The sequence below is a fragment of the Poecilia formosa genome, unplaced genomic scaffold (genome assembly GCF_000485575.1).
Source record: "Poecilia formosa unplaced genomic scaffold, Poecilia_formosa-5.1.2 Scaffold188, whole genome shotgun sequence".
Lineage (NCBI taxonomy): Eukaryota > Metazoa > Chordata > Actinopteri > Cyprinodontiformes > Poeciliidae > Poecilia > Poecilia formosa.
This window is the reverse complement of record NW_006800127.1, coordinates 633,810-658,912: the sequence shown is the minus strand read 5'-3', so window position 1 is coordinate 658,912 and position 25,103 is coordinate 633,810. Positions and strand designations below refer to the sequence as shown.

Sequence of the window (25,103 nt, the reverse complement as noted above, 5' to 3'; positions counted from 1 at the left end):
TATATATATATATATATATATATATATACCAATTTGTGTATAAAGTCCATACATGTATCATGAAACAAAAGACATCTTGGTGAATATATAATATATTTTATTTTGTAACTCGAGCAAAATTGAAAAACTAGGACGTGCTTTTCTACACATTTGAGCAAATTGGACGAAGAAAAAAAATTGCATTTATATTGCATACAATACAAACTATAACAGCACATACACAAGTAAATCTGGATATATCTTAGCAGAATCTGAGTCTATTTACATTTATTGTGTTCACTGTACATTTTTACACACACCTGTGTTGTCATAGGTGTCCATATGGGGAGGTAGGCAGCAAAGTGCAGATCCTCGTCCATCCATTTTTGTTAGCATGTGCATACAGCAAGCATATCATTTAAGCCTTTTCGAGAAGAGTGATCAGCATTGCTTCACCAAGGATCTGCTATACGTTCATGACAGGAGTTAGCTGTAGCAGTGAGCTCTGTGGTCGGATAGCGCTGCTCTTTGAATGCAGCTTCTCCAGGTTCTGCAGGAAGCCCCGTCTCTTGAGGCCTTCGAGGATAACGGTGTTGCTCGACGCAAGGCTGACACGGGTCCTGCAAGGAGCAGAAAAATACCACTTTGGTAATGTGACATCATTCAGCACACGACCAGTGGCGACCAGGTGCACAGAGAGTTCAATGTCAGGAAAGAAATTCTTTTCTTCCTCTTCGATTTTAAAATGAGTTTTTAAGTGCCGCACAGCAATTACACATAATTATCAGCAATGACTCCCTGCTGTTCAAACACTGGATGCTATAATTGGCCACAAGGTGTTTGCACAGCTTTATTGCAATTTACCTTAAAAGTACAACAGCGCGTTTTGGGAGCGAGGCCAACCACAGACATGCAACCCCAAGGTTAACAAACTTCATTTCTGTATTTGTATTGGCCAAAGGCACTTCAGAAAGGCAGGCCGTGGTGTGTGGGCACACATCTGGAAGGGTACGATGTTTTGCAAAAGTTTTCACCCCTCTTGGAATTTTTCACATTTTTGTCACGTTACAATCTCTTCCTTCTGTCTTTTATGGCACAGAGTAGACCATCACAGAGTAATTCATATTTGTAAAACTAAAAGAAGATATTTGGCTTTTGATTTTTTTATTGTAATACATATTAAAATTTTCAGGCCCTCTGAGTCAGTACAGATCCATCTTTTTGCAGCAATTGCAGCTTATTGATCTTTGCAGCTTGTTGCTTCCACCTAGCAACATGGTTTCACCATGATTATGGAGTATTGAGGTTGATGTGCAGTGGAAACTTTCTGCCACACATACAATTTTGCATGTAGGCCAAAAAAAATAAATAAATTCAGTTTCATTTGACCAGAGCAATTTCGTCCATGCTTCCTATCCACAACATGGCTTGAGTCAAACCATGACGCTGTCTTCTTCGTTTTTAACAATTACTATTTTTTTTCTCTCCTATAAAGGCCAGATTTACAGAGGGCACAGCCAAAAGTTATAGTCAACAAATTCTTCCATGTGAGTTGTGGACCACTGGTCACACATGTCTGATTTTTATTTGCAAGCAATTTGAAAATTCTTGTATACTTTCATTTCCAAATTTGTGATTGCAACAAGACAAAATGTAAAACAGTTGAAGGGATGTGGATAATATGACACAATATGTACTGGCCTTAGAATTCAATGGCTTTCACACTATATTAATAGGTAAAGGTGTTGTGAGGAATTACATAATCATTTTTACATTACTTTTTAATAAAACATACATAAAAACAAGAAGGCAGGCACTCACCGAGGGGAATCTATTCCACTGTCTCCAGTGATGCTCTGGTTCTCCACCATTTCCTCGGCTCTTCTGGCCCCAGTTGGTGCGCTCTGGATGGCTTTGTGGGTCTGAGGAACACTATTCTCATCAAAGCTGTCCTGCTGCACTTCCTGCACATCCACAGCCCAGTGCGCAGACTCGCCGTCACCTTCGTCGGCTGATTTTCGGACAGTCTCCGAGTCTGATTCAAGCTCGCTGGCCTGGCAGTAGTCAAAGATGCTGCTGTCGGCACCTTCGCATACCTTCGAACAGTTTCCATCCAGAATAGGTCCACATCCCTTCTCACCCTGGATCAATACAGCCCTCGCAGGACTTTGCTCGCAGAATGTCCCCGGTGATCTAGTTCTTTGATGATGCGGTCTCGAGCAGCTCTCTGCTGGTCTTGAGGCTATGAGGGAAGCTTCTCTCTGGCTCGTGGGAGTAATTAGATCTGTTAAAGTGCTATCTGTTGAGTCTTGTTTGCAAGCAGCTTGCGGTTGTTGAAACATAACTTTGTAATAGGAATGTTGATGGGTTTTAGATTCGTGGTTATTGTAAACCAGCTGGTGATAGTTTGCAATACCAGTTCGGTAATCATCATCTGCATCAATCATCTCCTCGGTGTTCAGGCACAGGGAGCTGCAGGCATCTTCTTCTTCTGGTCCATCTGCTGCCCGATAGAGCCTACAGTCATCCTCTATTAAACCCTCACTGTTTGCTATTAGCGGTGTACTGTCAGGGGTCAGTTCCAGAATATCTCCTTTGTTAATTGTTCTGCTGCCTGATCGAACCTCCTGCTGATCCTCAATAGTCACAGAGAGATCCTTTGGCTTTGGGATATTGTCCCTTTGTTGAGTGGAAAGTCGTAGGGAGTGTTTCCGCTGTAAAGAGGGCTTGGGCCATGGCAAATCTGGGTTATGTGGAGGGTTTATTGCAGACTGGTATGGATAGGTAGGGGAAACGCAAGTCATATTGGAGTGTTGCTGGATGTTAGTGAGACTGTCATCTTTCATTTTGCCTTGGTCTGGTACATTTTTGTACTGTTGGACATCTTGAAAATGTCCATTTTTGCCCTCTCTCTCCCAAACCTCCTTGCTGCTTTGTTCTTCTTGACGCCGAACTTTGTCATCGATCCTGAGTGTGCTGCCATGTAGATATGCTGAGCTGTATTCCAAACCAAGCTCTCTGTTGACCTTCTTGTCTGGCTGGAGCAGATGTTCAGCGACAAAGTCTGCCTCATGGTCACAGTCGTATCTGTCCTCAGACGAGGGGAATTTCAGGCCATTCTCTCCTTCTGCTGCCATCAGTTTTGCCCGATGAGGGTCCCATGACTTGGAGCGGTGACTAGTTCGTTCCTTTCTACCAGACACAGATGTTTTGCCCTGTTTGACTTCTTTGGCCTCTCGTCTTCTGTGCTCCCTGTTGGTGGGAGCTATGTTCTCAGCATCCTTGATTGGATGAGTCTGGAAAGGATTATCAATGCGTTTCTTGTAGAGACTCTTTCCCTCAACATTCCCAGGCTCCTCTACTTGATCTGCAGCATCAGCAGAGATTTCTCCCCTAAGCCTTGTTGGAATCAAATCCTCCTCATCTGGATAAATGTCGGAACATATGGGGGCCTTGCTTTTAATCTTCTCTTTGTCCCTTTCCCTTTGCTTTTCTCGAGATGAGTGGACCCTCCTCTTGCTACGAGAGAGCTTCTGAGACAATCTTTTCCCTCCACCGGCTTTAGACAAGTGGTGATGCCTGTGTTTGGAGTAAGTTAGGATGTCGGTTGACATTCCCTTGTTGACTCCCTTGTCTTCGCTGTCCAGACCTCGATCCAGAATCTTGTCCACTCCCCTTTCCCTCCTCTCCTCCAGTTTCTTCATTAGGACAGTGTGCCGTGTCAGGTTGTCCACAGTCAGTTCAGGGTTGATGCGTTTGATGATGGCATGCTCCAGGTCTCGGGGCAAGTTGTTCAAGTCTTCCTCATCTCTTACAGGCCACTCCTCCGGAGGGAACTGACCTGAAAATGATGCATACTCCTTCTTTGGCTTCTCCTTTTTAGCTCCGTTCCTCCTGAACAAGCTGAGACCGAACTTCCTCACAGGTTTATCCTTTTCTTTCCGATTTGTGGCATTTGTAGTGGCTGTTGTTTTGCTGATCTCACTAGCTTGGCAGTCAGCAGCTGTGGATGTGGACTGATGCTGCACTGAGGGTTTATGATCTGACGCGCGGGGCCACTTTAGGCTTCTTCCCGTGCATTCGCTTATGGACACAGACACAGAATGCTGGTCGGGAACAGTGGAGGGAGGGACGGTGGCCGTTTCAGTGGCGGCAGTGGTGTTGGGGGAATTTTGATGAGGGCTAAAACAGCTGCATGACCTGCAGTGGGCGACAGGGACTGTTTGAGTGCCCTCAGTGCAGACTTCATTGCTCAAAAGGTAAGTAACAGGAGGGGTCAGAGGAGGGTCATCTGTTGAACCAGAGGTCCACCAGTTCTTCTCTCGAACCATGTTGTTGGTGATGAAATAAGTCTGAGGCGTGACAATGAAGTAGCCCTCGCCGGTGTGGTAAATCTTGCGCTCCTTGATCAGAGTTCCGAGTGCGTTATAGAGGATGTCCTGAGTGGGAATGGTTATCCCTAAGACACAGAAATACAGAAGAGTGTGACAGACATTGAGTGGCTAAGAGGATACATTTTATCTAGCCACAAGATGATTCTATCAATCAAACTAAAGTACATTAACATGTATGTGTTGTTTAAGTGATTTTTTTTTACTGTTTTGATACTTTCAAATTATATATTGTGTCTTTACAATAGTATTTATGCTCATTGAACTTTAGTCATCTAACAAACACATACATCAATGTATTCACTTGGGTTTAAAGTAAAAAAACAAACACAAAGTAGTACTTTATAAAAGGAAGAACAATGATACATTGTTTTTAGATTCCTTACAAAAAAAACCCTAAAAAGTTTTGCATACTCATGTATTCAGCCACCCTGAGCTAATACTTCACGGAACCACTTTTTGTTGCAATTACAGCTCCACGTCTTTTTACTCATTCACAGAACAGCTGCATTTATGTTGAGATTAAATTACACACATATTGTTTACTAGTTGGGTGGTTCCTGAAGGCAATTGGTTGTGCTGGATTTTATTTGATGGTGTCCAATATAAATTGAATGAAATTTATACTTTTTGTTTGTAAAAACGTACCTTATTTTCCTTCCACTTCACATTTATGCACTACTTTTAGTTAGTCTAACACATGAACTCTAAATAAAATTTGTGGTTGTAATATAGCAATATGTGAAACGCTACAGGGGATATGAATATTTTTTGCAACCGATCTTAGACTTTTTGTAAATTCTCTCTGTTTTAATTTGACAGGAAATTTTCTTAAATGTCTGGGGATGCACTAGAGAACAGCGACTGCACACAACTGACAGTAACAATAATGTTGAAAGAGATAATATAGGTTTTGAAGGCAGTCTACAACACAAACATGCATTGTTTCTAGAGTTTTTGTCTTGTTTATTCATATAAGACAATGTAAAAAAAAAAACTTTTTGCACATCACAAAAGGACTTTGTGTTAATGTACTGAATGAGTTAAACCTTTTTCAAACCAGGCAGTATTTACAAGATTGATAACATTCTTACATAAAACAAAAAAAATGTTTACCTTTAAAAGACAGGAAAAAGAAGTATATTTTCTTAGTCTAAACATCTTCATTTTGTCTTTTTTTAAGCTATTATTAATGCATTTAAGACAGTAAAGGATTTAGATTTTAGGAAATATTTGAAGCAAAGTGTCTTTTCAAAAACATAAAGTGAAAAAATTAGGACTATGTTCTAATTTTAGATTATATGCTCACGTGTTTATATTTCATGTTCATACATAGTTGTGTAATCCTTCTTTATTTACCTCTAGAAAATAAATTGATGTAATTACAGGTAAGCCACAAAAAATGTGTTTGTTTCGAACAAAAATGTTAGGACACCTAACCCCATAACAGTTCAACAGGCCTTTCATTTGGCTTTTAATCCATAGTTATTTTATGTGAATTTCTCAGTATTGTTAAATTTCTTACTATCTAAAACTATTAGGGGAAAAACAACTTAGGGCGCTCTCATTTTTCACACAGTTTACTTTTTAGACATGACATTTGAGAAAATGTTTTATGAATTACCTGGATGGGCTTTGCTCATGTAGTTGACAAGCGCCTCCTGGGTGACGATTATCTGGGCAGAGTTCATGTCGGAGATGACAGAGCACAGCACTTCAGCCAAGGGAATGAACTGCGACTGAGGAACCGGGGACATCTGCACTGGGGAGAGGTCACCTGAAACAAACACACATCATCTTGAGGAGCGGGTGAAACAGGTGGGGCCCGCTTCAGGAGATCTAAACACACCTGGGTCGGGGAAGGTCTCCTTCCAACCGCTGCTGCCAGTGAAAACAACTCAAAGTACCGAAGTTGACATTCTTGCCCTAACCACCCTCTAAATCATGACCGTGGTGGTCTATTTGTGAGTTATATGAACCGTGCCTGACTTGCTTTTCAAATTCCAGCAATACAGAGACGGACCGCAGAACTCCCCGACTCCCACAGAAACAGCCACAAGTCCGCCTGCTGTGCAGATCAGATATCCTGCCACCCATATCACACAGCCATGCACCCCCAGGAGCAGCATTTACACAAACATGTCACCAACACAAAGAAAACGTATAGAAGTGCTACACTAGATAATCTGTCTTTATATGTACGTCTTACATAAAGTTTGTTGGAAATATATATGCATAGCAGTTCTTGCATCATTGCTTTTAATCTAGTCGTTTTAGAAACTTTGCATAACCAAAACAAAGGTTTACAGTTTTCCCACAAGAAAACCCCCCCCCAATTAAATCAATGTAGTGGTTACGTTAGATGAAGAAGGGGCCAAGCTGTCGACTGATCACCACCTGAAAGCATGTTGGATCCCTAGCATGAAAAGCTCCCCAGATGAGGGGTGTAAATTAGGAGATGACCCTGATTTGGAGATCTGAGAAAATTCCTTACTTGCTCAGTTTTAGAGAAACTGAATCTAAATGGGTCTCCAATGAAGCTTCCAGGAGTTGTGGTCTAAAGTTCATCGGTGCTGTTGTGAGGACTACCAGAAGACAGGTTGGTGGCTCCAGGTATTGGTTTTCCTCTGAGGAGTCCTAAACCAACAGACATGTTGGGCTGTTTCCATGGCTGCAGAAGCAAAAACATTAGAAAAATTTGGAAAAACAATTTCATTTTTGGTTGTTTGAGACTGAAAAGGAAAGTATGAACCATCCCAGGTGGTGTTCTACTTTGGAGGTGTTTCTGGGTGGTTTTGGGGCATGCCCCACTAGGAGACAGACACACAACTCAATGGAAGAACCATGTTTCCCTCCTCACTCTCAATGAACAAGAGAGTGCTACTGGGAAGAGTGATATCTGGGTTTCCTCTGTGACCTGAGCTCAGATAATGAATTACTATTTTCTCAGTGATAACATAGAAAGAAACAGCTATATTTGGTTTGCCTCGTGCTGCCTTGTTGAACTAGTTACTGTGTGCGTCTTGTTGGAAGGTCACTATCATCAAAATCATTGATATTCTAACAAGAAAGCAGGGGGAGCACCAAAGCAAGCCATATTGTGCTGCTGGTGAATGATTAGCAAAGGCACTGAGTTACCTCAAATACGTTTCTCGAGGGTTATATGCGTAACCTAACCCACAAGAGTGGGAAATTGGTTTTAGTTAATCAGCTACACCACACAGATATTTGAATCCCACCGCATAACCAGATGGACCTCCAACTTGTTTTTGTTTTTCCACGAGTTTCCTTGTGTGTTTTTAGGTTTTGGGTGGTTGGGCTCGGGAGGAAAATTTCTGCATAAACTATGTGGATTTGGGATAAAACTTAAACATGTGTAGTGTCTGTGTGACAGCGAGCAATTCTCCCCTCCGCCCCAGGGCCGCTCACCAGAAACATTCCCAAGCTCACACTTGAAGCAAACTAAACATTTACAGCCCTCACACTTGAGCCACTTACAGACAAGGCAGGGAAAATATACAACTAATCAAATGTGTGTCCTGGTGAAGCGTGACTGAATACACACACAGACACAGGACACTGGTACCGACAGGTCACAGCTAAAAGTCTAACTAGTCTGTTGCATTAAATATCAATAAAATACACTGAAGCCTGCAATTCTTAAATGATAAAAATCAGAAAAGTTCAAAGGGTATAGATCGTTTTGCAAGGTCAGAATAATTACATTTAACATGCATGGAATTATATGATTACTTGACTTTTTGATGAATGTGTCAAAATGGCATCAAAATCAATCCTTTGATGCTCACCGAAATGGATTTAAATTAAAAACCTAGATAAGAAATATTAAACACTAAGTCGGTATAAGAAAATATCAGTGCAGCGAGCTCTCTTAAAGCTCACAAGGCTTACAGATAAGGTTACGTCTTTATAAAATTGATCCTGAGGGATTGTAAAAGAAAAGAAAAGGGGGGAAAGAAAACATCTGCGCTCCCTCAGCTGAGACAAGGCATTAAGCTGCCTAAACCTCAGCAGAGATATCTTTATAGCAGCTGCACTCAGCAATGAATTAAAGCTGCTGACTTAGCTCCTCATTGTTATTAACTTCCTATAGGAATGTCTGGCAGGCTGTGCACATAAAGCACCAATGTTTTACCACTCTCAAGAGTCACAGATTCAACTGAGATATGACAGAAAGAAAACGTCTTTATGCCTGGGAAAAAATTTACCTAGTGCTCTTTTACAGCAGCATTAATTCCAGTAGGTTGAAAACAAACCTAGATCCAAGGATAATATATTTTCAGATACCTGCAATCATGACCTACATTAAATAAATATTTTTATTCCTAGGGAAAAAGGTGGTGTGTAACAGAAAAAACGGGACAGTGGAGGATTAGAGTTTACTGAATCCAACATTAGCAGGCGTGACCGCCAGGGAGGGTCACTGCTGTAACCGCCTTCTCTCCAGGGGGAACGGACCTCTGTGTTGCTGTAATCCAAGACTGGGAATCCAACATTACACCCTTTGTCATAGCCGGCATGAATACCCAGCTGAGTGCCATGGCAACACAGTCCTGATCCACAATGGGAGGGGAGGAACGGCGGCTCCAGAGTCAAAACAGGATGGGACTTGTGTTGAAGCGAGGCGGCATAATTTCAGTGGAGCCCCTCAAAGAGGCACCAATGGTCTGCACTCAACATGTTTAATGGAAACCACATATTATAGAAGGGCATTAATTAGTATTCAGCCCCTTTTTACTCTTATACATAAAAATACAATTCGGAATTGATCTTTATAGAGATCTCTGTGAATACAGTTGCTCTTGAAAGGTTTTGGATTATTGTTAGAGAGAAATCAGCTTTACCACAGTTACTCTAGAGGAGCTGCAGAGATTTACTGCACAGGTGGGGGAGTCTATTCACAGTCAGACAGTCAAATCTGGCCTTCATGGGGGAGCTGCTTAAATATAACTTCTGTTTTCAGAATGCCAAAACATTTCCCATCTGCAGTTTGACCAAAACCAGGCAGGAAACACAGCAAAGATGTGAAGAAAAGCTTCTAGACAGAAGATACAACACTTAGTTCATTGGCCAGAATGCATCACCCTGATGCCTATGGGGCATGAGGCTTTAGGTAAACGTCTTCTTTATTACTGAGAAATAATCCTAAAGACTTTTAAAAACATATTTATGAGCCTCATTTGAATTGAAAGTTTTCTTGTTTTTCATATCTTGTAGAGTGGCTAACAGAAATGGATCTCTACGTCACCTCAGATTTATAACTTACTGAAACAGGAAGTGATGGATCATTGAACAGTGGTGCCTAAACACTTTGACCAAATTAACACAGAAGGATAAGCATTCAGAAATGTTTCAATATATGTCTAGTTGAAGTAAAGAAAGAGGTAAATGCAGACTTTTTTTTTTCTTTTAATCAAAATTAGATAACCTCCTCAACTTTACCATCGGCTCCCTCGTCACTGCTAAATGTACCTCAGTACTTATTTGGTGTGAAACTGTCCTGATAAACAAACTTCAGCATAGACAACAGCACATTTCTCCCCAAGTCAAACTAATCTGCTGTCTAGGGAACATGAAGAAGAATTTCGAACTGACTGTTCATGTTACAGAGATGATTGACAAAGACCTTCTCTCCTCTTCCCCACTGAAATGTCTTTGGCTGATGAAACTGATCAATGCCACATGTATTCACATGGCTGTGTTGGTTAGCAGGCCCCAGAGCCACATGAATCCTATTTCAAGTGTGATTACATTAAATTTAGTCCCCTGAAAAAAAGAAAAAAGGAAGAGAAAAACACAGCAAACAATATGCAGGGCCTCTGTTAGCTGTGGAGCTCCAGATTATCCAGACTGAAGATAGAAAAGGTGAAAACTTTCCAGACATAATCTAAATGCTTCACATTTTAGGTAAGTCCATTCTAAATCACAATCCGCTGAAGTATAGATGCTGTATACGGATAAAAGAAACACGCTTCATTTGCCCACAAACACGCATTCGGAAAAGCACATCAGAAACACACGAAACAGCTAAAAGATGAAGCTTCAGGCTAATATGTCATTTCTCTGCCGTCTTGATGCCGTTTATGTTTTGAGAACAAATGCATGACTACATCTTCAGTTTAAAGATCATTCCCAGGCTTTAACAAAGCCAGTAACAGGCTCGCTTGGATTTATTGTGTCATACAGTCTAGCAAAAGCCCCATAAAATTTAATACGCTGCACATTAATTTGAAATATATTGTTCTTATTAGTCATGGTGTTGGCATCTCGACACCAACTTTGTTTTCCCACTCAAACATATCAATAAATCTTGAATAAAACTTATTGAGGAGAGTCTTTTGGGTGATCCATGACTTTTCATCAAGTGGTGTTAATGTAATTGTTTTGGGCTTTTAAACGAGATGCACGAGTAACTCTGAGGGTTAGCTATCCAAATCCCCATTAAATACACTGCACTTCAAGTTCCCTTATATGATCATCTAATAACTATGAAACCTGAAAGAGGTATTTTTGTTGTGTATATGAGATTTTATTTTATAGTAACTAGTTTCTTAGGAAATGTAATGAAATGCCTTTTTTGGAATTTACGTCTCTAATGCCGCCACTACAATAGTGCATATCATCACCTTCCTAAAATAATGGTCTATGTCATTTCTTTGCCAAAAGTGTTTGTTTTCTTTGCCTAAACATATTTTAGAAAGAAAGAGGTGATTTTTTTTTTTTGCCTAAACTTTTGGCAAAAAGAAAAAGAAAAAGACTTAGGTCATTATTTTAGGAAGGTGACAAAATGCTAAACTCTTTCATGTGAAGCCTTAAAATGAGTTTAAGGACTTGTAACAAAAGTTTTATTCCTTTATGTGTGCAAAAAACATTCTGGACAGAGTTAATGAGCTTTATAATTTAACCCCTGTCGCAAATTCAACTCACACTGCAGCCAAGTAGCACATTCAACACGTATCAATTATTATATTTTACTCCAGAAGAGTAAACAAGCTAACATGGGGCACAGGACTAAAGACTTGGTCAAACTGTTTTTAGTCCTTGATGGGTGTCTTAACATTTGCTGCATGTCTTCCCCTTCTCTCTCAACCCTTTTTCTGTCAAATTACAATAAAGGTTCCTGAATAGTTCTCAGAAAAAAACATGCAAAGATTAGCTTAGCTGTTCAGCAAACCAAACCACTTAAAATATTTATGGCAGGAGCAACACTTGAGTTTATGTCTTTAGAAAGAAACAATGAAGCTCTGCATGTTTTCAGTGATATGCATTTGGAACATTATGCTAGCTTTTTTATACCCACGTTGACGCAGCATGCTCTGCAAAAACCCCACTTGGGATAAAAGATAATTATTTACAAGCTCCATTAGTTGTTCACTTGGTAACCCTGGACTCGGTATCAGTCGTCGTCAAATCTTAAATGGTTATGATCATTACCAGGACAAAAAAACAACCCAAAATCCTAACTAGGACATATATATATTTTAATGCGTTTCTTCTTGACACACGAGGACTAAACGTTTCATAAAAACAGCAATCAGCTTATATCAATGTTTATACTTTGGTTTTGTTTATGCACTGAGAATCTGGCTTGTGAGCAGAATCAGGTGATTCGCACACTGATTGACCTGATCACTGAGCAGTTTGAAACTCAAAAATACGAACTCAAGTTCTGGTTTCATTTTGACATGAGTGCAGTGTACCACACCGGAGAGTCTTTCTTCATTGCTACTTCCTTTCATTTGTTTACTACAAAAAAAATCCAACATTTTTGACTGTTCTCCCATCTAAACGCTTAAATGGATCGCAGCGGTACTAGGAAATATTGAATTACGCTGCTTGCTCTCGGGGAAGGTACGAAAAGAAACTCTTAATTCCTCCCCTCTTTGCTGTTGCAGGTGAAACCTAGCTGAAATATCTGCTTTGTTTTTCTCTCTCCAAGGCATCTGGGAAGGCTTATGCTCTCAAACACATACCCTCTTATCTTACCCCGCTATCGTCTAATCTTCTGGATTCCACTTAGTCAACGACATAATCTTCTCTCTCCCTGATCATGAACACACAGCACGACGTTCAACCCGATCAACGGCTAAGCCCCTCCCTGACTCCCATTGACTGAGACCTTGTGAGCGCCATGCTTGAGTGTATCTGCAGATTGTACATGCAAGATTTGAGGTAAGTCTCCATCGGGACAATGTCAAACATTCATACGGTGAGATTTAGTGTAATGAGAGTAGATGCTAGCTGTAATTTATGTCCCTAAAACCTCCCACAACCACTTCCCACTTTGTTTTCAGTGATTTTTCCTGCATTACACCCACCTCCCATTTGATATGTGTTTGTGTGGAGGGGGTATCATGAGTTTTTTTGAAGCTCTTTACGAGCTTGTGTCTTTCACTCGCAGAACAACACACAGATGTGGGCGTTGCAGTTAAATGACCCAATAAACTTAGTGAAAAGATCCCTTCAGAAAGCTACAAGACGCCAAATGTCTCAAGAAGCAGACCAACACAAGTTATTTCCTGCCCTTCCTTCCTGAAAGCACCAGTAGCACAAATATCGACTATGGAACGAGCTAAATAATTAACAAAATAACTCTACTGTTAGTGACTCATCGATAAGCAGTAAAAGGAAGAGTAACTGATCACTTTACAGCTGTATTGATTGACTTCCAGCGATAAAATTAGTATTTCAGACCAAATCGTGGTCACTAGGTAAATATTTAATCATCTCTATTGATGGTTCAGCATCTGAGAGGAGAGTTAATATGTTTAAACATTAAGAGAGGTGCTAGGAAAGGGGGAAGAGTCCTGATTAATCTTTGCTTACAAATATTTATGCTAAAGGAATGAACGTTAGCAACAGCAGAATAAAAAAAAAACATAAAATACAAAAAGATTCATTAGCTAAAAGGTAAAGTCGGTGAAAAAAAACACAGGTCAGTTTTGTGTTGTTTCATGTCACCATGGAAACCTTTAGTATGGCAGCGACCTGCCAAACGCAGCACAAAGACAAAGAGGGAAAAGGAACAGCAGCAGAGGGGCTGCATGGGTGCCTGAAATCCTTATTTGACAAAATGCTGCATTTTAATGTTCATCTGTGCTGGCAAGAAGACACAGAAACCTCTGAGACTGATCCATTCAAACATCTCAGCTCACATAGTTTGTCACCACAGAGTAACTAGAACAACCCCTGGAGCTGAAACCTCATTAAATATTGTTTTCAACACATGATGCACACAAAGTAACGGAAAGCCAAATTGTGCTGTATTTGAGTTAGTATTCAAAGACTTTTTCGATTAATCGGCTCTGCAGCAGAGACTGGTAACAACTGCATGTTGTTACAAAGAACGCGAAGTCCTGATTTACTAGTTTGTAACTTAATATCAAAACATCCCAACGCCAGGAGACACATTAAAAACCCAACATTACCCCATCGTTTTTACTTCGGTCCTCTTCAGATTTCATAGACCCCACCCCATATCTGGTTCCCTTCGACTTTTATGGAGCCAGAAATTAATCCGGAGTCTGTATAGGCCCACAGTTGGTATTCATAGCAATCTGTTTCTCATTCACCCACACCCAGATAGAATAGGTTTAAGGCTAGACCTTTTAGTTTTCTAGTAAAATCTGATATGAAATCCGCAGACGTAAGTTGGAGAATGCATTTAGAGCGAAGCAAACCATCTTTAACGTAGATGTAAAAACTCTATTGCAGCAATAAATATTGTTATAGTCAAGATGCTCTAATCCAGAGGTTCCCAAACTGTGGGGCACGCCCCCTAGGGTGGGCGCTGTGCCATTGCAGGGAGGGGGGAGGGCGGGAAGCCGTCTGGATGAAAAAAATAATAAAACATGAATGCTGTATGCGCTGGGTTTTTACCTTAGAATGGCCAACTTTCTGTTATTCCTCTGTCAATTTGATACAGTAGGGGCTTTCACACTTCCCATATCTGTGTCCTCTGTCATTTTTACTGCTGATAAAAATCGTAACGTGTTTTTCCGAGCCACTTTTAAACACAGCATGAGCGCTACGACACTCACTCTGGTTTACACCTGTGCGGCAGTGAAGGAGACCTGTTGCTGCTGTGCAGAGCTACGCAGATGTGTTAGAATCACGACAGCAAACCAGCAAAACGCAAAGAACTTTTCACAGTTTTTCCCCCAAACTAACCAACTGAGTTGAGTAAAGCTGTTGGATGCAGGTAATGTTAGCTAAAGGATGACTAGCTAATATCAATACAGCACCTTAAGTTTAACAAGTAGCCTGTAGGCTACTGATGTTGTCTATGTTCAACTACATACATTCATTTTGCCCCCAAAAAAGACCTCCCTCCCATCCCCCCTCCCCCCGCAGCTCACACAACAACCAGACAGCCATTTGTAATCCATAGGGGGGGCCCAGAAAAAGTTTGGAAACAACTGCTCTGATCAATCATGCAGGGATCTGTATTTAGCAGTTTCTTATTGGGACTAGTGCTCAGCAGGTCAAATACTAATAAAATCAGAGTTTTTTTCCTGTTAAAGAAAAACATCAAAGCTAAGAACTGTCATTATTTCATCTAGAAACACATCAGTCTTATATATATATATACTTTGTTTTGAGTTCAACTAAATATCAGATTAGCTACATGTGATTTGGTGCATAACTGAGGACAATAAAATATACAATTGAGAGTATTAATGACACTAAAGTCTTTGTTTTTGAGACTAAAATGTAACTCCAGCCAAATTCTCAAGCTATGGTTCTCTACATCTTGTTCATTAACTCTGAGTCTAAAACAGCCTTTATTCAAATAGAGTGTAATAGTGTGTGTGTGTGTTGTCATTCAGAGTTCATATGATTCATTCAAGAATGCTGTGCTACTTTACTGATTTGCATTGTTTTGAGTCTTTTTCATAGATTAACTGTATCATCCCATAGGCTCTGCATTCCCAGAAAATCCTGGAAAATAAAGACAGGAAATGGAGAAGAGGAGAGCAGAGGAAGAAAATGTAATAAAAGTGCAGCCTGAAGCTAAACCTGGGATACCCTGTTTGCAGGTTGTCGGCATTTCTCCGACGACACCTCACCACTAAAACAAAGACACGCACAATAAAAGTTGGTTTCACCAACTATTAATCAGGACTGATAACATTCATTGGTTGCAGATGAAACCCATTTCCTGCTGTTTAACTGGGCTCACGCTGCAGCTGATCCCTGTGTTTATTATCTTAGTTCTCAGAGCATTACCTGCCATGTGATGCATTGCTTTTTAATGTCCGACAAGTGGTCCACACACACAATTTGGCATAATTCTTCCAAGCCTTTTTCCCTTTTCTGTTTAACCACAAAAACACAGCATTCTACTAATCACAGAAACAAGTAGTACATGTTCCAATGCAACGTAGTTTGACAGCAGCAACAGGAGAATTTAAAGATAAGTCTCCTTACGAGAAACCTAAGAACCTGCAGACGGGATTAGAGGTAAACCAACATATCGACCAGCCAATAAATTAGGTTGGCTGATATTCTGGCTCAAAAACAGAACACCGGTCTGTGTGAGCTGCTGGGGGAAAAAAAGTGCAGAATTTAATTTGTTTCAGGAGTTGGAACCAGCATGGTATCACGCATGGGTTATGTAAGTCGACACAGTGCGAGATTCGCTAATTGTTGTGGAGAGCCAGCGATTTTTTAGCAACTCGACCGATAAAAATGTGTTGTGTGCAAACACCAAAGAGACTGCTTCAGAAGCAGAGATCTCCGAGTCTATTAGGCATCAATTTGCACAATAAAAAAAAAGAAAATCTTTTGGTATTTTTCAAATTATGTGTGGGACACAAAAAAGAAGGGGATTCGTGCAAGAACAGCCACTGGAAGGTAAAATGTCACAGTGCTATTTGCTTAAGAGTTTATACCAACAAGCTTAGAAAGTACAAATTAGAACTTCAATGTAAATCAGAAACACCTTCTGTTTTATCATTTATGATAAAACCTCCAAAGTTTTACTTCTTGAATTGCTATTTTTGAGTCACAAATATTGTCAGATCTTTCTGAAAACATAACATCAGACAATTACTAAACAATAAGTCTCAGCATCTAATGAACCAACAACAGAAGACTGATCCCCATCTAAACACTTACTTCTCGACTAAACAGATTTGACACAACAGTCAGCAGTATGGTTATGTTTTTTTATTGTGGCCATTAAAGTGGCAACCATGGTGCTGTTCAGGGAGGTTTCAATTGGAGATGCAGGAGTGCCCAATAAGCAAAGAACACCTGGGTACCATATCGATGCGTGTTTCTCCATTTGCTCTCTGAGAAAAGCCCTCTGAAGCCAAATGACCTCAGGGTGGCTTGTTACCAGCAAGGTTGCACCCTTTGACCCCTGCTGCTCAGTTAGGACAGGGTGGGCCATTTAGAGCCAGCAGAGCTCAGCAAGGGGTGTCATGGTTAATAAGCTGACATCTGGAAGAGTTATGACCATTAGTGGAGCGCTCTGAGACTTTGACCAAACATCCTCATGAAAGGCAACACCCCCTGCGTTAAAACTGCGCTTTCAAGTCAAAAGAACAGAGCAGCAACGAGGCCTGCTGCGGTATGAGCAAAGTAAATGACCTAAAGCCTAAATGAAGCATTTCAGGAATGTTTCACTGCTTCATGGCATGGTGAGGTAAACGAAACATACTGTTTGAAAAGGAAACCAGGCTTAAAAAGGAGAGCAGAGCCATGCTCTAGTCTGTAAGAGTCACAGCTGAGGAGGTTTGTGCGGCATGCCAAGCAGTGCTTTCAATGGCAAAAGTGAGAATTGATTTGTGGCAAGAAAAAGAGTCAATTAAAGAGAATGATTATAAGAAGGACACAGGAAACTTCCTACCCTGGTTCACGGCATGGATACATGCTCCTCCTGTCACTAAGACAATGGTAGGACTGTAAATAATTAAACCAGTAAACGTCACTATGGAGCCTTAAGCTTCAAAAGGAGAGTCGGTATATTGTTTCCAGTGTGAATGCACAAACTATTTTCAATTCAAAAAATTTAGGTAAAGTATTCATTAAGTGTTTTACACAGTGGAGAAAAGCATTTAGCTGGTAAAGACATCCTGCCTTCAAACTGCGCCAACAAGGATCATTACCAAACTATATAATGGTTTTGAAGACATGTTCTTTCATTATCTCCAAATGGCTGCACAGTGGCACGGCTGTACGCACGGCTGCCTTGCAGCAACAGGATCATGTTCAAATCCCTTTCTGCATGTTCTCCATGTACATGCTTGGGTTCTCTCCAGATACTCTCGTTTCCTCCCACACCCCAAAAACATCACATATTCAGTTTCTCTAACTTGTCCTTAGGTCTCTGGGCATCCGTACATGACACTGTGTGTCCTTGGTTTCCATGCCAAACTAGAACATGCCAGTTTGTCTCAATTGGAGGTAAACTGAGTTGCATGGGGGGTGAGGATGGTGGAATAAATATGGAACAAAATATATCAGTAGGAGTCATATTGACAATGTGCTCTGGTGACACAATAAATACACAAAAAGCAAAATGCAAGGTACTGACAATACACTTTCACATTGTCACTGTATTTGTCAAAATGTTTATAATATATAAGTGCCTTTTTTTTAACCCGATATGCAACAATTATTCCTAATGTAAGTAAAACACACAAATTTTCAAGTTACAGTTATAAAAAAGTTACATGCAACATTTATTGCTATGATTTAATCTGATACAAAGCAGAAAATATCTAATGTCTACACACTCTACTACTTGATGGGGTTACAGACATCCCATGACAAATCAGAATAAAAACCCAGTAAGTGTTGTAATTTTTCCACTTTTCATGCAGAATAAAGTACATCATTGTGTCTTTTTACTAATTACAGAGTAACTGTAATGTGTCTTCTTACACAGTGATGTAAAAAGACACATCATTGTGTCTTTTTACTAATTACAGAGTAACAAAAATGTAACAAGCTAATATTTCCTACATGATTAGCAGTGTGTTTCTGTTCAGACAGCCAGCCTGCAGTCGGAGCTTAACTACTGTGGGTTTAAAATGTAATAAAAGTGACACTCCTTTAATTTCAGATTTATCAATGAATGAGTTTTTTGGCAACAGACCTGTTTACCAATAAAACAATGCAGGACTCCAGGCCCTCCTAGGTATTTGGAGGGGAATTAGCAGTCACTTTAAGGCCGGCTGGGACATATAATCTGTGCAGAGTCCTGTGTTTTGCCCCCTGGGTTCTCCACCCAGAAGGCCGTGCCAAGTAAACCTCTCAAGAGACACTTGCTAATCAAGTGTCTGAACCATCTCAGCAGGCCCTGAATGTGGAACATCTCAGGGTTAAATCCAAGCGCCCTGCAGAGATGCTAATTTGAAACATTTGCATTTGTGATCTTTGTTCGTTTGGGTTAATGAAGAGAATTGCTAAGAAAGACCAGGTATCTCTCCTAACCCTGAAAAACTTGCTCTCACAGAACTTAGGCCTAAGGTATCATTCTTCAATTCTTTAAATAAATCTAGTTAAGTTTGAAATCCAGCACCCAAGTTTTCACAGATGGCAGCTCCTTTAGCTCTTGACGAACCGTCACATTTCCTCCGTGTTTGTTTAGCTAGACAAAAATCCTCTGCTTTAGTCTTTTTATGTTATAAATAAAAGGGGGAAAAAAACATAACATTTGCTGGATTTAATAAAGATCAAACAATTTTGCTGACATAAAAGTTAATCAGAAACATTTATTGAAATAAGTCCCACAAAAACTGTCTTCCATTTGTCCTCTCACTCTTTGTGCTTCCTTTATGCATCCCAGGTGTTTACAATAATAAATATGTCATCTAACCAGGATCACTTTAAAGCTGCTGCTTATTATCCACGGTACAGTTAGAGCTGTCTGAACTGTCACGCTGGTCATTGCTGACATAATTTTGTAGGATGGATGAAGAGACAGGCCAACAAAGAAGACTTGAGAAACATCCAACAGACCCGATTTGAAGCAGAGCGGTCATTCCCAGTAACACTGGGGCCCATTCCCACAATGATAACAAGCCAGCCTGATCATGCTAACTCCTTCTCCTGCCTGCTTACCTCACCACTACCACCAACAACAACCAGCACCCCTCTCCACCCTGCCTTCACTTCTCCCAATCATGGACGATGGAGCAACAATCTGTGCAGACTCAGGCTGGTAACTCTGATTATCAGACCAGCAAGAAATTATCCAAGAATCAAGCGGTTATGTTGTTGTTGGTTTTTCCTTTTTTCATTGATTGGGGGTCTCGTCGGTTATGCCAACAAGCCCCAGCCGCATCTGGCTTGCTTCAGCTTCACGTCGCCTGAAAAAGCCACTTAACTTGGCGGGGCAGTAAAAGCACGTCCCAACCTTGCTCCGTCCTGGGAAAGGAAATAGGGCTGTTTGAGAATTCACTGTAGCCTATAACTCATAACATTTCTGTTTTGCAGGCTGACATTTTTATATCGGGACAATGTCAAGGCCTTTAAATTCCCTACCTGATATCAATCTAGGAGTCAAACTTCCACAGTCCCTGGCCAGCTGTGAAACGGAGAGGGTATTAATCCTGGTAGCAGGATAAGCAGCCGCAGTCAGCAGCCAGTTGCGTGGTGATTCACTGCTGACCAGCTCCCAATGAGAAGGTCATAAACAAGGCTCTGACAGCCGGCCAGAGCTGGTTTCCATACAAACTGCTGCAAAGAATTTGTTACAATGGAGCTATAGGCTGGAATGTACTGAGGAATCACCTAGTGAGCCGAATCAGACGATTTTCTACTTAATCCAGATCATTGATTAATTTGCAGGAACCTCAAAAGCCAATCTCCTTCTGATTACAGTCAAGCACCATCAGGATAACTAAAAACTCAAAGAAGTCTATTTTAGTTTCTAGTGAATTATTAACATGGATGTGAAAAAGAAAAAGCACAGAGGTGTAAGAAGCCATTTAAAAGAAGTCGTCTTTTCTATGACATATCAACGTGTGTCTGCAGCTCATACAAGCTGAGAGAGAGGAACAAAGACTTTGACAGATAACAGGAAGGGTACAGCAAAGATGCTGTACCTTGTCCTTTTAATTTGTAAAAGGGAAATTAACAAAATTTGGAAATTATTCCTTTTAGAAATCTTTGAGTCAAGATAATACTTTTTCTGGGGAATACAAATGGTAATACAATTGCTAATTACTAATGTCAGCTTGTAGTTATTTAGCTTTCGTTTTAAAATGTTGCATTGCTACTTCTCTCACACAGTTTGATGGAAGTTTAAAAAATTGACAAAACGCAGATTGAAAATCGGTCACAAAAATTCTGATCAGTATCTCAAAACTATAGATGAAACGTTTGCACAAATTTGTTTTTGTGAATTTAGAATACAAATTACTTGCTATTTTGATGGCTGTCTTGCATCCAATACATCTCTGTGTCCATGATGGCTAACTCAGTTTCACCTTTGGCCTGTACGCTGTTTGTTTGTGAGCTAAATCAAAGTTTAGGGTCACAAACTGTCTCACACCAGGATGGCGTGTCAGCCTCTGCCACACCCCCTCCTCTCCCGCTTCACGCCCTCCCATGTTCTCCCTCTGTGTGGTCTTTGCATTCCTCCATTGACTTGTCTGTGCACCGCTCAGTCTTGGCAGAGCTGCCGGGCTGACACAGAGTCAGCAAGTAGATGGTACAAACATCAAAACCTTTAATAATGCAAGTGTTGCTGGGACTGTCCAAGATCTAGCAGTTCTGAATCACAAAATCTGAATCTTACAGGTCCACTTTTTTGAGTGGAAACTCAAACTCCAGTTTTAAAGTGAGAAAATATACCATGTGTATCTCTTTGGAATAATTAGGTCAAAGACCCACAGAAGGTCGTGATTTTCTCCTGCAGTGTGTGCTCCCCACATTACCAACCTATGAGCTCAGGCTATAGGAGGCTGAATAAAGGGTTTCCATGCCTACGCCATTGTTTCATCTCAGCTACATTCTGCCTTAAAGCGTAGCCAGAAAATGGGGGCAATTACGAATGATTACACTAAGCTTTGGTAACAGTAAATCAAGAATACGCTGGCCTGTGAAGATTCTTCAGACTTCTTCTATGTGCCCCCACAGTGTTTTGAAGATTGTCTGTTAAATGTAATAATTTAATGCAGGTTTGACCACTGCTACTTTAAATTCAAAGCGCAACACAGGATGGATCCTTGACTAAACAAAGCGGCAACAAGAAAACCAGTTGTGACTACAACTGCTTGTCCCCCAGTGACAAAAACACTGACCTGGGTGGGAAGCCATATCACTCATATCTGCAAGCTAATGCTACAGACATTTTCTGGTGCAAAATATGAAAGCTTAAAAATGTGCAAAACTAAAAGTTGTTTCACAAAAATAACATTTTTAGCAAAAATTTGTTACGTAGGTTTCATCTACTGAGATTTTAAAATGTACACGTGTGTAATTAATGAGGATTGATCTAAAGTCCTTTTAATCAGGAGTGATGGAAGTTTTTTTCTGGCTGTGGCGCCCGTCCCCCACTTGTTTCTGCACACTAAGACAAGCCTACTGTGCTTTTGCTCACATAAAAGGGTCACAAAAACCAATCATGCTTGGGGAACTCAAGGAGCGATCCCCTTAACTCCTAATAAGGCGGTCTGAAACTGAAGCTGAGCTTATGACCAGCATATCTCTCCTTTAACCCTAATTCAGACCTCCCAGTCTGCTCCAGTGTCCTTTCAACCGCAGAACCGATGTGACAAAATATTTGTCACTGGTAGCCAGGACGTCCACATGCCACCCAGGTTTTTGTGTCCAGAGGGACTGTCCACGTTGGCAGGGACAATCATAACCTCACTATGAAGATGGCACCAAAAACACAACAGACAAAGATCACAAGGACGAAGAAAAACTTCAACAAAAGTTGTTTTAAGTCGTTATAGTGTGGGGAGATCTACAGTGTATCATATCTGTTCTTATATCTTTTGTTTTTCTTCTATAAATCAATTTATTTTTGTTATATTTTCTGTTTTAAAAAAACAAACATTGTTTACACAGTGATACCATTAAACCGTGGTACATTTACACAAAGTTATCAGACTGTGATAATGTCTCACCAGCCCTTGAATGCATACCATCATGTAGACAGGCTTTATTATCTCCACATTTTATTAACTAAGCCTTTTGTCATTAAGCTTAATTGAACTTTATGGCTGGTCCAATAAAACTCCAGAGGAAATAACTGTGCTCCATCTGACACTTATGTGTTAGTCTCTGTTTATAGTTTCACACACTTTTTTCCCCCCATTGTTATAAACAAATCCTAATGGGAGTTAGACACGACGTATTGAAGACACCTTATTTTCATGCTTTATTATACTTCTTTTGATTGCAGCAACTGTGTGGACTAAAAATGTAAGGCGTATCGATATGGTAAAGAAAAAAATTATATCACTAGTTACGTACCAACAGCTTTAATAATGAATCCCTTTGGTGACCTCAGAGCCCTGCGCATCCACGCTTCCCTCAGCACCTCCAAGTTGTTTGCGTTCCCTTGAATGAAAAGCACCAAGTTTTCCATCCATCCCTGAAAGTACACCTCCGCCATGGCCTTCACGAGTCTCTTATTCCAGAAACTGCGCGAGTTTTGGGCTTTGAAATCGGCAAAGATCTCCTGGCCACTCGGAGCGCTGGGTTTCCCCTCGACGGCGCGCGAACTCTCCTCGTCCGGGCCGAAGACCACGGCGAGCGAAGCTCCGGAGAGCTGGACGAGCCGCTGCTGGTGGGACATGTCTGAATGACCTTTACTTAGCTCAGGACGGGAGCGGTCATGGTCTAAATCGAAACGCTCTCGTTAAAAGACGAGTTTCCAATAGAAAACTCGCGGTGGACAGTGGATTTTGCCATGCATTCCTCTCTGGGGGCTGTGAACCCTGCAGCCAGCGCAGCAGACGGGGAGCGGAAAGGTTTGTGTCGGCTTCCAGGGGAACGAGTGACGGTGGCAGGGAGGAAGAGGAGGAGGAGAAGGAGGAGGAGGAGGAGGAGGAGGAGGAGGAAGGAAGGTTCATCAGCCCGTTAATGCTGCTGCCGCTGCTGGGACACACACACACACACACACACACACACACACAGGTGGACCTCCCACCGACTCCTCACAGGTGTGTGTCTGCTGTCAGGTGGAGTTCCGCTTCAACTACTTTAAAAGAGTTTGAAATAACAAAAAACGCTTTAAAGAAGAAACAGACCTTGTTTTAACAGATTAACAAGTATCAGAGCTGAGCTACATCTGCTAGGCAGCGTGTCAGCAATACTCACAATTATGCATTCTAATAATTTGAATGGATAAATACAGCTCTGATTTACAGTTCAAATGATTAGGAAAGGAGCCCAGAATTTGTCTACAAGTCTAAGAAAAATGTTTCTGTAATCATGAAAACTGAGACTAACACAGACCGTGTGAGTGTGGTCTTCAAATCCCAAAAGGCAAAGTTAATTTGACTCATCTAAATTCATGGATTTATTAGATTTATGTGTCTCTCTCCTCATTACTTATTTTGTCTTTGTCAGACATAAATAATTCCACACTGGTTAATTTAAGACATGGATGGCGGCCTCACGAGGAAAAATGTATTCCTAAGGACAGATGTGACAGAAACTTGACTTATAGCGTTTCACAACAAGAACTTTGCTGCAGAAAATGCTGCTTCAGCCACAGGGAGCACATTTGGTGCTAAAATCAGAACCATACCCTCCCGTGCTCCTAACCCCATTAGGCCCAGCTTTTTTTCTTTTTTTTTTTTTGATGCTGAAACAGGGACAGAGCCTGAAGCGCACACAGACACACACTTCATATAACTCAGAGGGGCCAGGGGCTTTGGTTTCAGCAGCACTCCGGCCCCTGAAAGGTCTGCATGGGCCAGTATGAGCCTCAGTGGGGCATTAGAGCTTTTGGAGGAACAGGATATTACACTTCCTCTGTACATCACCTCGGCCTGTACAGGATGAATTGTGTACAGTCTGTTCCAGGAAGTGAAGGAGGGAAGCTTAGGGAACATGAAGAAAGCTTGTCTTGATTTTCTCAAGTCTCTTAATGAGAAATTTGTTATAAAAGTTTAATGGGTGATAAATTAAAGTTTACACGCTCTTACATATTTCCCTGCCTTATTGTCTTAAAACAACATCCTATTTGAACACAGTCCAAATAAAGACAAACTTATGAGTTCTGTGGATTGCTTTTTTGTTAGATCCAACAGTTCCATGTTTTAAGTGTTTGGTAATAAAGTGTTACCAAACATTTTTTTTTCCACACTAAGCAGAACAAATCAGGTAACGCTGATGTTGGACAGACTCGAGTCATTTCTTACAAAAAAGCTTTCTCATTTCAACTCACCGTCCGCTGGGACTTACGTCCATATTTTTGAGAAAACATGGAACAAATTTTCAGTCTGGTTTATTTTGGGCCATCGTACGTAAAATCAGTTCCTTAGATTGCTGATGTCAGTATTAATTTTTTTCTATATTTACCAACTATTAGTCACTATAAATCAATTAAGTATTCCTATCGAAGTGTCGAAGTGGAAATAGAGCTTTCATTAACATTGTTGTACTGAACACAGCAGCAAGCAGCTATAGTTTACTATTTGAAAAAGAAATGTTAGTGACCTAATTAATCAGACTGAACAAAGTTGTAAAATTATGACATATTTTATATATATATACAGAGAGAGAGAGAGAGAG

The 25,103-nt window shown here is 40.7% G+C and overlaps 1 protein-coding gene across 1 annotated transcript; it reads right to left on the bottom strand.

Moving 5' to 3' along the window:
- Positions 1 to 77: 77 nt before the first annotated feature.
- On the bottom strand, positions 78 to 23,362 carry stox1 (storkhead box 1). Its single transcript, XM_007566205.2, has 4 exons — positions 22,833 to 23,362; positions 5,995 to 6,147; positions 1,801 to 4,438; positions 78 to 599 (listed from the first exon to the last, which is right to left on the bottom strand). Exons 1-4 carry the CDS (start codon positions 23,155 to 23,157, stop codon positions 446 to 448), a joined length of 3,270 nt encoding a protein of 1,089 aa, XP_007566267.1. The 5' UTR covers positions 23,158 to 23,362; the 3' UTR covers positions 78 to 445.
- Positions 23,363 to 25,103: the final 1,741 nt, after the last annotated feature.

Excerpts from the sequence above, each read along its gene's own strand:
- stox1 (XM_007566205.2), bottom strand. The coding sequence starts at position 23,157 with ATGTCCCACCAGCAGCGGCTCGTCCAGCTCTCCGGAGCTTCGCTCGCC. Across the intron at positions 4,439-5,994 it reads CATGAGCAAAGCCCATCCAG|GGATAACCATTCCCACTCAG; the intron begins GTAATTCATAAA and ends TCTGTGTCTTAG. Across the intron at positions 600-1,800 it reads AGTGGAATAGATTCCCCTCG|GACCCGTGTCAGCCTTGCGT; the intron begins GTGAGTGCCTGC and ends TGCTCCTTGCAG.